Source organism: Leucoraja erinacea, chromosome 28 (assembly GCF_028641065.1).
Source record: "Leucoraja erinacea ecotype New England chromosome 28, Leri_hhj_1, whole genome shotgun sequence".
Classification (NCBI taxonomy): Eukaryota; Metazoa; Chordata; class Chondrichthyes; order Rajiformes; family Rajidae; genus Leucoraja; species Leucoraja erinaceus.
Genome location: NC_073404.1, coordinates 19,260,998 through 19,274,318, shown reverse-complemented (window position 1 = coordinate 19,274,318; position 13,321 = coordinate 19,260,998). Strand labels below are relative to the sequence as shown.

The following is a 13,321-nucleotide window of genomic DNA, read 5'->3' as shown; positions in this document are numbered from 1 at the left end:
AACTTAACTTTGGGCTTTACTGTTGACAACAATGGAAAATGCCAACTAATTCATTGTAAAAACTGAAGAAAAATTATATGGAATTGGACAAATATCATTTCACCTTTACCATGCAGCATTGTAATGTTGGGGATGAGTTTACTGAGTTACAACCAAAGCAGTTTTTTATGTATGTCCTGAAAGTTCTCCAAAAGTATCGTAGCTGCAACAATTATTTAAATCAGTATTTAAATAAGGGTAATGTTCAGCACTCACGACCCTTAGCTGGACTCCATATTTGCAAGAAGTTATATAGTGAGGATATATCTGATCAGGCCTGGGAGATTTATCTGCCTTCATATGACTCAGGACATCCAGTATTTTTCAACCATAATAGCGAGTATCCTCAAGTCATCTTGTCTTAAGTTCCCTAGCCTTCATGTTTTTCTCCATGGTACAAACAGAGAAGAAATATTCATAAAGGACCTTGCCTATCTCCTGTGGCTCTACAAATCTCTGACCACTCTGGTTTTTCTTTTGTAAAAAAATATAAGATGTTCTGAAAGGGTTAGATAAAGTCACGTAGATAAGACTTGTAATTCACTGAATGGACCAGTTGAGGTGACTGGAATCTATTCCGAGTTGCAATTTCTATGTGATTTTTATGATCTATACTGTCTTATAACAATGACAGCAATTTGGTCTGCTGGGTTCATGCCAGCTCCAGTATGGCAATCCCATCTGTCCCATTCTCTGACTTGTTTCCATATATACTTGCAACCCATTGTCTCTCGCACATGCCTATCAATAGATAGGGCAGCACAGTGGCACAGCTGGTAGAGCAGTACCAGAGATCAGGGTTCAATCCTGACATCGGGTGTTGTCTAGCCTTCCCGAGCCCCCATTCGCCGTGATGGTATTTCAGTCACAGTCCCAGAGGCCGACGTCAGAAGATCCTTCAAAGGGGTGAACCGTTGGAAAGCGCCTGGACCTGATGGTATACCCGGTCATGTTCGCAATACCTGTGCAGACCAACTGGCTGTAGTTTTTTACAGACATTTTCAACCTCTCACTTCTGAGGTCTGAGGTTCCCACCAGTTTTAAAAGGACATCAATAATACCGGTGCCCAAGAAGAGCAAGGTGACATGCCTCAACGACTATCGACCAGTGGCACTAACGTTTGTGGTGATGAAGTGCTTTGCGAGGTTGATTATGAAGCATATCAACTCCTACATCGACAATAACCTCGACCTTCTCAGTTCGCTTACTGCCACAACAGGTCAACAGTGGATGCGATCTCACTGGCTTTCCACTCCGCTCTGGACTACATGGACAACAAAGACTCGTACGTCAGGCTGTTGTTCATAGACTACAACTCGGCGTTTAATACCATCGTCCTCTCCAAGCTGGTTACCAAGCTCATGGATCTGGGTCTCTGTGTATCCCCCTGCAATTGGATCCTCGACTTTCTCATCCACAGACGACCACAATCTGTCCGTATTGGTGGAAACGTGTCATCCTCGATAACAATCAGCATGGGAGCACCTCAAGGCTGCGTGCTCAGCCCCCTACTATACTCATGGCTGTGTAGCTGGACATAGTGCAAACTCCATCATCAAGTTCGCCGACGACACCACTGTTGTGGGACGAATCACTGATGGTGATGAGTCAGAAGTGAGATCGACCGATTGACCAAATGGAGCCAGCACTATAACCTGGCTCTCAACACCAACAAAACCAAGGAACTGATTGTGGACTTTGGAAGGGGTAGGCTAGGGACCCACAAACTCGTTTATATCAACGGGACGATGGTGGAAAGGGTCAAAAACTTCAAATTCCTGGGCGTGCATATTTCCAAAGATCTTTCCTGGTCCCAGCACACTGATGCAACTATAAAGAAGGTACATCAGCGCCTCTACTTCCTGAGAAGATTACGGAGAGTCGGTAATGTCAAGGAGGACTCTATTGAACTTCTACAGGTGCACAGTAGAGAACATACTGACCGGCTGCATCATGGCTTGGTTCGGCAACTTGAACGTCCAGGAGCGGGAAAAAAATGCAGAAAGTTGTGACCTCTGCCCTGTCCATCATCGGCTCTGACATCCCCACCATCGAAGGGATCTATTGCAGTCGCTGCCTCAAAAAGGCTGCCAACATCATCAAAGACCCACACCATCCTGGCCACACACTCATCTCTCCGTTGCCATCGGTCAGAAGGTACAGGAGCTTGAAATCTGGAGCATCCAGGTTTAGGAACAGCTTCTTCCCCACAGCCATCAGGCTATTAAATACAACATCAAACAAGCTCTGAACAATAACAGTCTATTAATACTATTGCACTTCATCTGTTTATTTATTGTGTATATATCATGGTCTATGGTATATAGACACACTGATCTTTTATCTCCTGTTCTGTATTATGTTTACATATTCTGTTGTGCTGCAGCAAGCAAGGATTTCATTGTCCTATCTGGGACACATGACAATAAAACTCTCTTGACTCTTGATATAGAGTTTGCATGTTCTTCCTGTGACCTCATGGGTTTCCTCCAGATACTCAAGTTTCCTCCCACATCCCAAATATGTACAGGTTTGTAGGTTAATTGGCCTCTGTAGATTGTCCTTGATGTTTTGTCACACAGAGAGTGGTGAATTTCTGGAACTCTCTGCCACAGAGGGTAGTTGAGGCCAGTTCATTGGCTATATTTAAGAGGGAGTTAGAGGTGGCCCTTGTGGCTAAGGGGATCAGGGGGTATGGAGAGAAGGCAGGTACGGTAACTGAGTTGGATGATCAGCCATGTGGCCCTTGTGGCTAAGGGGATCAGGGGGTATGGAGAGAAGGCAGGTACGGGATACTGAGTTGGATGATCAGCCATGATCATATTGAATGGTGGTGCAGGCTCGAAGGGCCGAATGGCCTACTCCTGCACCTAATTTCTATGTTTCTATGTTTCTATGTAAAGGGAGTGGTCGAGAAAGTGGGATAATACAGAACTAGTGTGAATGGGGATCAATGACTGGTGTGGACATGATCAGTCTGAAGAAGGGTCTTGACCCGAAACATCACCCATTCCTTCTCTCCAGAGATGCTGCCTGTCCCGCTGAGTTACTCCAGCATTTTGTGTCTACCAATTGTGTGGACATGATGGGCCGAAGAAGCTGTCGTCATGGATAAATGGGACTAACTTATGATGGGACATCTTGATCAGCCTAGATGAGTTAGGCCAAAGGGCCTGTTTCCGTGCTGTATGACTGACACATCATCAAATAGCATGGAAACAGCCTACAGCCCAATTTGTCCATGTCGACCAAGATACTCCATCAATGCCTTTTGAATGTTGTTGTTGTACCTTCCTCGGTTACTGCCTCGGGCAGTTTATTCCATATACCCACCGTCCACTGTATGAAAAAAAATCCCCTTAATTTCCTATCAAATCTTTCCTCTCTCACCTTAAACCTATGCCCTATTAATCTATGATCTGTAGTTTAACATCAACAGATAATGAAAAAATGTGAGGAACTTCAATATAAAATTCATGCAAAACACAAAATGTTCTGGGTTGGGGCTGTTCTTCATTCATAAAATTCAACTCATTATCGTTGTTAGGCAAAATATTAAACGTCTTCAAAATAACAAAAAATCATTTGATATATTACTACATACAGATTGTGATTTTTTTTTCTAGTACAAATCCCAAATTGTGTAGTACAGAGGCAAAAAATTAAAAAATGTTTCTTTGTCCCAAACATTATGGTACATTATCCCCTGATTTTCGGTCTAATTTTAAATTCTGGCATATTAATGAATGATTTCCACAGAGAAACATCTTTCTTTGAAAGGTCATACTGATTTAGTACAAAGAACCCCATCTTTGCTTATTAAGGAACTGTGAACAGATTATTTTAAGATTTCTCTGAAGCCTAATTTAAGCCCTTTTTTGTGCTTGGCGAGCAGTCTGTAAGCTTGACTGCATGCATCATTTTATCCAAATAGTTCATCTGTAATCTACTGGAGTGAAAAGAGATGTGAAGGAAAAGTACAGAAGCTTGTATATGGCCATCAACTTTATTATAGATTAAAATGTTTTAAATGTAATTAATCACAAACAGCAATTTTTAATAGTCATGTCTAGCCATGCATATAATCCATGTTTTTTCTTTTGTGATATGACAAACATGTGTAATGAATTTATTATAAGAGGGCAGCATCTATAAGATCGAAATTATAGTGAGTGGATTTGCCACATTTGGCTTTATACATTTTCTTCATGTTTCCATTGAAATATTATTGATAAACCTAGGATAAATGTTGCTCTCAAATAGGGAACAAAGGACCAGGACAGAAGACTGAAATTTTAAAAATGCATGGAACCCTCACTATATCCAATACTAACAAACGTTTGGTGGTTATATTCGAATTGTACCCTAAAATAGATTTTGAACATAATTAAACCATATGCATTTTACAGTTACGTTTTTTGAAGAAGTAACCGAGAAGGTTAAGATTCTGGGGAATTTTGTGCAGCTGAGGGATCTAGGAGTACAAGTACGTAGTTCCCCATAAGTGGTGTTGAAGATAGATAGTGTCACGAAGAAGGCTTTGGCATGCTTGCTTTAATTCAGGGAGTTGAATATAGAGGCTGGAACATAATGTTACAAGACACACTTGCAGTATTGTGTTGTTTTTTTCACTCCACTACTGGAAAGATGTCATTAGGTTGCAAAGCGTGCTGAGAACTTTTATGAAAATGTAACCAGGACTCTGGGGCTTGTGCTATCGGGAGAGACTTCCGTCTCAAGAAGGGTCTCGACCCGAAACGTCACCCATTCCTTCTCTCCAGAGATGCTGCCTCACTGAGTTACTCCAGCATTTTGTGCCTACCTTCGATTTAAACCAGCATCTGCAGTTCTTTCTTACACAGCAAATCCTGAAGGGCCTGTCCCACTTAGGCGACCTTATTGGCGAATGCAGGAGACTCTGCGATCGCCACAAGATCGCCACATGGTCGCCACATGTTCGTAGGTGGTCTCTAGTGAGTCTCCTTCATGGTCGAGAAGAGTTCCCGCATTGTGGTAACTAGTCGCGGCCTCAGTATGGTCACGGAAAATTTTTCATCATGTTGAAAATTTTTCTGTGACCAAAAATTGGTTGCCATGGAGAAAATCGATACTTTTGTAGTCATAGGCGCAGTGGTAGTGGGGTTGCCATGTCGCTGTAGGTAGTCGAAGTAGCCGTAGGTAGTTTTAGTTAATCTCCTTTGCTGACCGGGCATTTTCATTGGCTCATTGGGGAGAAAAAAACATAAGCACGAGTTTTCAGAACCAGGGAAAATTGACCGGTAATGTTAAATGCCCGCTAAACTTCACAGCTGTGTATCTCTGTCTTAATAAAAAGTTGTCTGACTTCTTAAAAGTGTCTCCACTCCTTCTCCCCTTCTTCCCCCTTCTCCCCCGCTCTTTTAAAGGACTTACCGTACACTGCGCGCTCCCCCGCTTTCTCTGGCCCCTGCCTTTGCGATGTGTGTCTGTGGTGTGTCTGACGGTCGCTGTTCCAGTTCGTGGTTTTTCAGGCCAGTTGAAGCAACAGCCTCGAACTTGAAGGTCGCAGGCAGTCCGCTGAAAAGTCGCCTTAAGTGGGACAGGCCCTTGACAGCTATGTTCATATTAATTAATTTCCTTAGCAAAGGAAAATTATATTAAAGAAATATCTTAAGAATAGCTTATATGCAATCAACCATATATGGCCAGATTCCAGATTCAGTTCTCAATTTTCTCAAAAAAATCAACATGGTATGGTGTCCTTTCTAAACCGAGCTGGTGATTCAATTTTTACTCAATTATATGTTTCATGAATATTAATAATTAATACTTGCTCTGGAAACTTAATGGGCCCATTTGTCAATGATCAATAAATAAAATCTGTTAAAAAAAAATGATAATGACAGACCTTTTACATTTTCACTAATGGAACACTGTGCACTATAGAATGTAATTGGCTTCTGTTAAGTCATGGCCAATTTATGATTGTTTGGCTTGTCTTGTCTGGCCAAGTCAATTAAATGATTTTTGGCAGAGCAGTAGAATTGAGAGGAAGGAAAAGATCTCTTTGGGTATTCGATATTTGACAAAATTGGAGTGAACGCAATTCCTTCATCAAGTACTGTTGCTCCTATAGAGAAGGGTGTTGGATAAATATTCATTTCATTTATATTAAATCATTCTTTTCCTAAATCAGAACTAGAATTGGTGTTCCAAGCATTGAAATATGAATTTATGATGAAATTCTTTCTACTTTAATTCATTCTTACAGGTTTAGGTTAGTTTAACGTGTTATAATTCCAGATAAAAAGTAAGACAAGGGAAAATAAATATAAAATATATTTGGTAAAGACAGCGAGGAAACAGAGGATGGATTAGTGGTATTTATTATGGCTATCACAATGAGGAGAAAAATAGACAAGCAACCACAACTCAAAAATATAATCCATGTGAATCAAGAAGATAGAACGTATCAATCACACTGATAAGAACAGTGTACAGATTGAGGATGAAATGCCGACTGAGTAGTGGTGTAATTTAGAAGTGTAAAGTATTAATCATGAGTGGTTTAAACTTTCCAGTATTAATTGGGCGGAAGTAGTAGGTAGTGGGATAAGAGAATGGAGATCCTGCCACCTGTACAGGATTCATGTCTAACCCCATATATAAAAATTGCAACTATTGGATCTGGTAATGAGGAATGAACTAGAACAGATGGACGAAATAAAAGTCAGGGAAAATCTAGGCAATAATTACTAATATGTTTGAATTATAGTATAGAAGTATGTCAAATACCGGATGTATATATTTGAGAAAAATGGATTTTGAGGCTCTGAGAATAGAATTGAGAGAGGTAGGATGGGAAAAATTGGCAAATAACATAGAGCAACAATGGGAAATATTTTGAACAGTTTTGTATTCAGTGCAGAAGAAAGATACTATGCTTAAATTAAAGAAAACAGCAGAACACTCAAAAGACTTAATGGTTGAATAAAAACATAATGCATGCCTTTTTTGAGAAAGCTGAGGAGAAAGGCATCACTAAATAGATAGACAGCAGAGGGATCAAAGGAATTAAGTAAAAACAAACAATTTTGATAGGAAAGACAATGAAAAATAAATAAAGTAAGATAAAGCAAAATAACAATATGTTTTGTAGCACCTCAATGTCAAAAGGTTCAAATGAGAATAGAGTCACTAAAAAATCAACATAAAATACCACAGATTAGAACAGAAAGAGATGGCAGAAACATTAAATTCTTATCAACTTAAAGTGCTGTACAACATAGATTCTTACAGCACAGAAACAGGCCTTTACGCCCACCATGTCTATGATATTGATCAAATTCTAACTATGTGTTTTAGCTGCAATTATCTAAGCAAATGGAGATTATTCTAATACTCTCCTTACTTGACCTTATAGATGCTTAAAGATTGAGGGTGGGGGAAGCATGTTATCAGGAAGACAGGGAAGTGAATAACTTGCCACTCTTCTTTCTCCACTTCATAACCAGTTCTTCAAAATCAAAGGTGTTTGTTCCCACTCTGGTTTGGTAGGTTCTGGAATGATCCACAAGATCAACTCAACTCTTGCACATACATGACAGGATACAGTGCATTCAGAAAGTATTCAGACCCCTTCACTTTTTCCACATTTTGTTACATTACAGGCTTATTTTAAAATTGATTAAATTATTTATTTTTTATCATCAATCTACACACAATACCCCAGAATGAAGAAGCAAAAACAGGTGTTTAGAAATTTAGTAATTAAAAATAAATAACTAAAATATCACATTTACATAAGTATTCAGACTCTTTGGTATGACACTAGAGCATAGGTTCATCCTGTTTCCATTGATTAGCCTTGAGATGTTTCTACAATTTGATTGGAGTCCACCAGTGGTAAATTAAATTGATTGGACATGATTTGGTAAGGCACACACCTGTCTATATAAGGTCCCACAGTTGACAGTGCATGTCAGATAAAAAACTAAGCTATGAAGACGAAGGAATTGTCCGTAGACCTCCGAGACAGGATTGTGTCGAGGCACAGATCTGGGGAAGAGTACAAAACAATTTCTGCAGCATTGCAGATCCCGAAGAGCTCAGTGGCCTCTGTCATTCTTAAATGGAAGAACTTTGAAACCACCAGGACTCCTCATAGAGCTGGCCACCCGGCCAAAGTGAGTAAGTGGGGGAGAAGGGCCTTGGTCAGGGAGATGACCAAGAACCCAATGTTCACTCTGACAGGGCTCCAGAGTTCCTCTGTGGAGATGGTAGAACCTTCCGGAAGGACAACTATATCTGCGGCACTCCACCAATTGGGCCTTTATGGTAGAGTGGCCGGACAGAAGCTGCTAGAGCTGGCCACCCGGCCAAAGTGAGTAAGTGGGGGAGAAGGGCCTTGGTCAGGGAGATGACCAACAACCCAATGTTCACTCTGACAGGGCTCCAGAGTTCCTCTGTGGAGATGGTAGAACCTTCCGGAAGGACAACTATATCTGCGGCACTCCACCAATTGGGCCTTTATGGTAGAGTGGCCGGACAGAAGCTGCTCGTCAGTAAAAGGCACATGACAGCCCGCTTGGAGTTTGCCAAAAGGGGGTTGTTTTCTCTGGTCTGATGAGACCAAGATTGAGCTCTTTGGCCTGAATGCCAAGCGTCACATCTGGAGGAGACAAGGCACTGCTCATCACCTGGCCAATACCATACCTATATACCAAATACAGGTGTGCGAAGCTTGTAGCGTCATACCCAAGAAGACTTGAGGCTGTAATCGCTGCCAAAGAACTCAACAAAGTACTGAGTAAAGGGTTTGAATACTTATGTAAATGTGATATTTCAGTTATTTCTTTTTATTTACTTTGCAAAATTTCTAAACATCTGTTTTTGTTTTTTTATTATGGGGTATTGCGTGTAGATCGATGATAAAAAAATGTTTTAATCCATTTTAGAATAATGCTGTGACGTAACAAAATGTGGAAACAGTGAAGGGATCTGAATAATTTCTGAATGCACTATATATGTAATAGGATGTGTGGATGGATAATTTGGGAGTTAGAAACATAGAAATTAGGAGCAGGAGTCGGCGATTCGGCCCTTCGAGCATTATTTTTAAAATATTACTTACTTTGGAAAGCATATTTATTAGCGATGTTGCATCAAGCAATCATGACAACTCTAATGTAAGAAGAGTTTTGGACTAAGATCCATCATTTATTTATTTGCCTCTGTACGCCACAATTTGAGATTTGTAATAAAAAAAATCATATGTGGTTAAAGTGCATGTAGAAATTACAGCAGTGTTTTTATACCCCCCCCCCCATTTCAGGGCAACATAATGTTTGGGACACAGCAATGTAATGTAAATGAAAGTAGTCATATTTAGTATTTTGTTGCATATCCTTTGCACGCAATGACTGCTTGAAGTCTGTGATTCATGGACATCACCAGTTGCTCGATGTCTTCTCTGGTGATGCTCTGCCAGGCCTGTAAACATAGAAACATAGAAAATAGGTGCAGGAGTAGGCCATTTGGTATTTCGAGCCTGCACCGCCATTCAATATGATCATGGCTGTATTGCAGCCATCTTTAACTAATGCTTGTTTTGGGGACTAGTACCCTTCAGTTTTGTCTTCAACATAAAAAAGGCATGCTCAAATGGGTTCAGATTGGGTGATTGACTTGGCCACTCAAGAATTGGCCATTTTTTAGCTTTGAAAATCTCTTTGTTTGGGATCATTGTCTTGCTGTAGAATGAACCGCCAGCCAATGAGTTTTGAGATTTGTTTGAACTTGAGTAGATAGGATGTGTCTATACACTTCAGAATACACTTCAGAATTCATTATTCTACTACCATTAGCAGTTGTATCATCAATAAATATAAGTGAGCCAGTACCTTCAGCAACCATACATGCCCAGGCCATAACACCCCCACCATTGTGTTTCACTGATGTGGTGGTATGCTTTGGATCTTGGGCAGTTCATTCTCTCGTCCATGCTTTACTCTTGCCACTACTCTGATATGTTAATCGTCGTTTCATCTGTCCACAAGACCTTTTTCCAGAACTGTGGTTGCTCCATTAAGTTCTTCTTGGCAAATTGTAACCTGGCCGTTCTATTTTTACAGCTAACCAGTGGTTTGTATCTTGTAGTGTAGCCTCTGTATTTCTGTTCATGAACTCTTTTGCGGACAGTGGTCATTGACAAATCCACACCCGACTGTATGGTATGCAAAACAAAGCATTTCACTGTACCTAAGTACATGTGACAATAAAGTATCATTGAATTTAATCAATGAATCAATATTATAAATTATTAATTTATAATAAAAATAAGTTGTTAAATTTTATTTTGTAACAACTTAATTCTCATTGTACTATTTAATTTGGATGATGGATTATTGGATTTTTACCCTTTTAATTTGAACAAATTAAATTTTAACACAGAACATGTTAACCATGACTTTTTAAAGTAATCAAATTACACTCCTTTCCTTGATCCTGTTATAGCCTATTGCATATTTTGAAGCACTATAATAATCCATTCCTTTTTGCTGAATTAGCAAACCATCCAATTGGCCGATCTCACTTAGAAGATATCACAAATTAAGGTTTCATCCTGGGATTTGGCCATGAATTTACGCTATATTGGAACTTTAACATTGGTGTGACATCAGAGATTGCAATTTGGCAGGAATTATGCCATCAAGTTATGCTGATTCAACATAAATACCGAATGTGTTTGTAACATTAAACAAAAAAATGTTATTTCCTTGCTCACGCTGGAATATGGACTAATTTGTATTCTCATTGTGTTGTTGCCTTTAGTGATAATTAGCCTAACAATTATTATTAATGAACATTATTTACGATGTACATAAATGTTTGTCTCACATGACATTTGAAATTGGGTAGTAGTGATCAACTGATGTTACGTTTGGATTTGATAAAATATAGAAGGAAAGGCTGAGGGAACTTTTGACACAAAAGTTAGGACATATCAATTAAAGCAATTATGTGTGCAGTGAGCTCTAAGAATTCAACAGGATATCTGGGCATGTTTTTGTAAGGGTCCTTACAACCTCTGGAACATAAATAATCATTTTTTTTAATTGTTTTAATATTTTCAAAGTAAAATCTAAAATTTAGTTAATTTCTTAACAGAAGAACTGCTCAACCCAATGAAATTATTCAGTTGAACTTTGAAATGGAAAATTTTACCAGCCAGTCAGTGACGAGACGAATTATGTGGCATGTTGACTACCGTGGAAAAAATCCTCCTCCAGATTCTGACAAAGTGGTGACAGAATTGACCGTGATTCAAAAGGATATCCGGGCTATTGTACCACTCTCCATGGTGAGTGCATTTTCTCTTTCCCTACTCAGTCCTGACTGTTATCACTCATGAAACACGTTTTTTGTTCAGTTCCAACTTATCTAATGATTTAAATGGAATATATGAATATATTTTTTCTTCTGAATATTCTGCACATTTTTAATTTCCAAGTATGCTGCTTTAAGAGTTCATTCATGTGATTATGTAATGACATACATTTATTTCAATTGATTTATGCTTATAAGGTGATGCAATTCGATACCACATTATACTTCCAATGCTTTGAGGTTTGAAGCTATAAACTAAACTTCAAAACATGCATCAGTTTAGGGGACATCACATCCTTAGGATCACACTTCCCTATTGAACATGCTAAGTTCTCTTACTCTGTCGTATACATACCGATACAAAACAAAAGAACACAATGGCCATATGCCGGTCATTATGCCATTATTATAAATTAAAACCTATCCATTAATATTATGTGTATCCAGAAATTAAATTATCACCCCTGAAAAGTAGACAAACGCTGGACACATGCCATTTTTGTCCCAGTTGACTTTCAAGATAATGGCTGAATATCTTTTCAAATTGCATAGTGTCATGGTGTCATAAGTGAGATATTTCTGAAGATAAATAAGGTATTATTAAAGTGAAATGCCAGTCGCAATTTTGCCTATCTTAGCAACTGTTACTTGTTTTTTTTACCTTTCTTAATTTGACTGTACGTCACAACTCTGGTTATCCTTTTTTTCCCCCAATGCTATAATTCTGATCATTCAATTGTAAATTAACAACCATTCACTGGTGATGATCAGAATATGTTATCGACAGATTTCGTGAAAGTTGTGTTGCAGAAACCATGGAATTTGCTATCTGGTGAATAAAACTGAACAGACCAAATACTGAACACTTTAAGGATTGATTGATGCAATTGTAGTATTGTTATATTAAGAATCAGGAAACATTTTCATACTGCTAGAACTTTTACCTGTGGCTCCATCTTGTCAAAGGAATTAAGTAGTTTAGAAAAATCTATGGAATAAAGGTTCTGTGAAAGGTATGAGCTGAGAATTTGAAATGGATGAATAGAGGTACATCGGGTGACACAGTGGCACGATGGTAGAGTTGCTGCCTTACAGTGCCAAAGACCCAGGTTCGATCCTGACTGGTCCTGCGGGTGCTGACTGTAAGGAGTTTTTACGTTCTCCAAGTGACCGCGTGGGTTTTTATCCATGGTGCTCCGGTTTCCTCCAACGTTCCAAAGATATGCAGGTTTGTAGGTTAATTGGCTTCTGTAAATTGTTCCTAGTGTGGAGGATAGAACTAGTGGATGGGTGACCATTGGTCGGTGCGGACTCGGTGGGTCGAAGGACCTGTTTCCACGCCGTATCTCTAAACTAAACCAAACTAATAAATCCTGCATCTTAATAGTGAGCACCTGGGTGCCACTGATACTAAGCCTCACATCACATTGACATCAAGGTGGTGTGCTGAGAGGAATTGAGTTAGGGTCATTTTGATTACTGGTTAAATGAAGGCAGGAAAGAGGGTGTGGTATCCTGGGAGATTTTTATTTTTAAATATATCCTAGACCAAGTGGGACCCGTTGGGCCCCGTTCCCCCAACGCAATATTCCACCAAACCGCAGTGCGCCTGATGGGTACTCGTTGTAAGGCCAGAGATCCCCGTTGTGACACGAGTGACGGCAACCCTCCCCCAACTGTGCAGGCATGGCCGGCAAGTGGGACTACGACTGCGATGTTTTTAAGTTTAAAATGGCAATAACATGTAAAATATAAAATCAATGGGAGTGCATCGCACTCTCCCTCTTCAGTCCCCTATTCCCCTCCTCCATTATCCTCCCTCTCCCCACTCACCAACAACCCCCCTCTGTTTCATCCGCTCACCCCTTCCCTCCCCTCCCCTTTCTTCCCCCTCCCCTTCTCTATCACCTCGCC

The 13,321-nt window shown here is 39.7% G+C and overlaps 1 protein-coding gene across 2 annotated transcripts in view; it reads left to right on the top strand.

Moving 5' to 3' along the window:
- The window catches only part of tmem132e (transmembrane protein 132E), a 151,634-nt gene that overhangs the window by 73,362 nt on the left and 64,951 nt on the right, over nt 1–13,321 (top strand). For both annotated transcript variants that reach the window (XM_055657955.1, XM_055657954.1), the window contains exon 4: nt 11,189–11,381. In XM_055657955.1, coding sequence (XP_055513930.1) covers nt 11,189–11,381 — 193 coding nt within the window. The remainder of the gene's footprint in view (nt 1–11,188; nt 11,382–13,321) is intronic.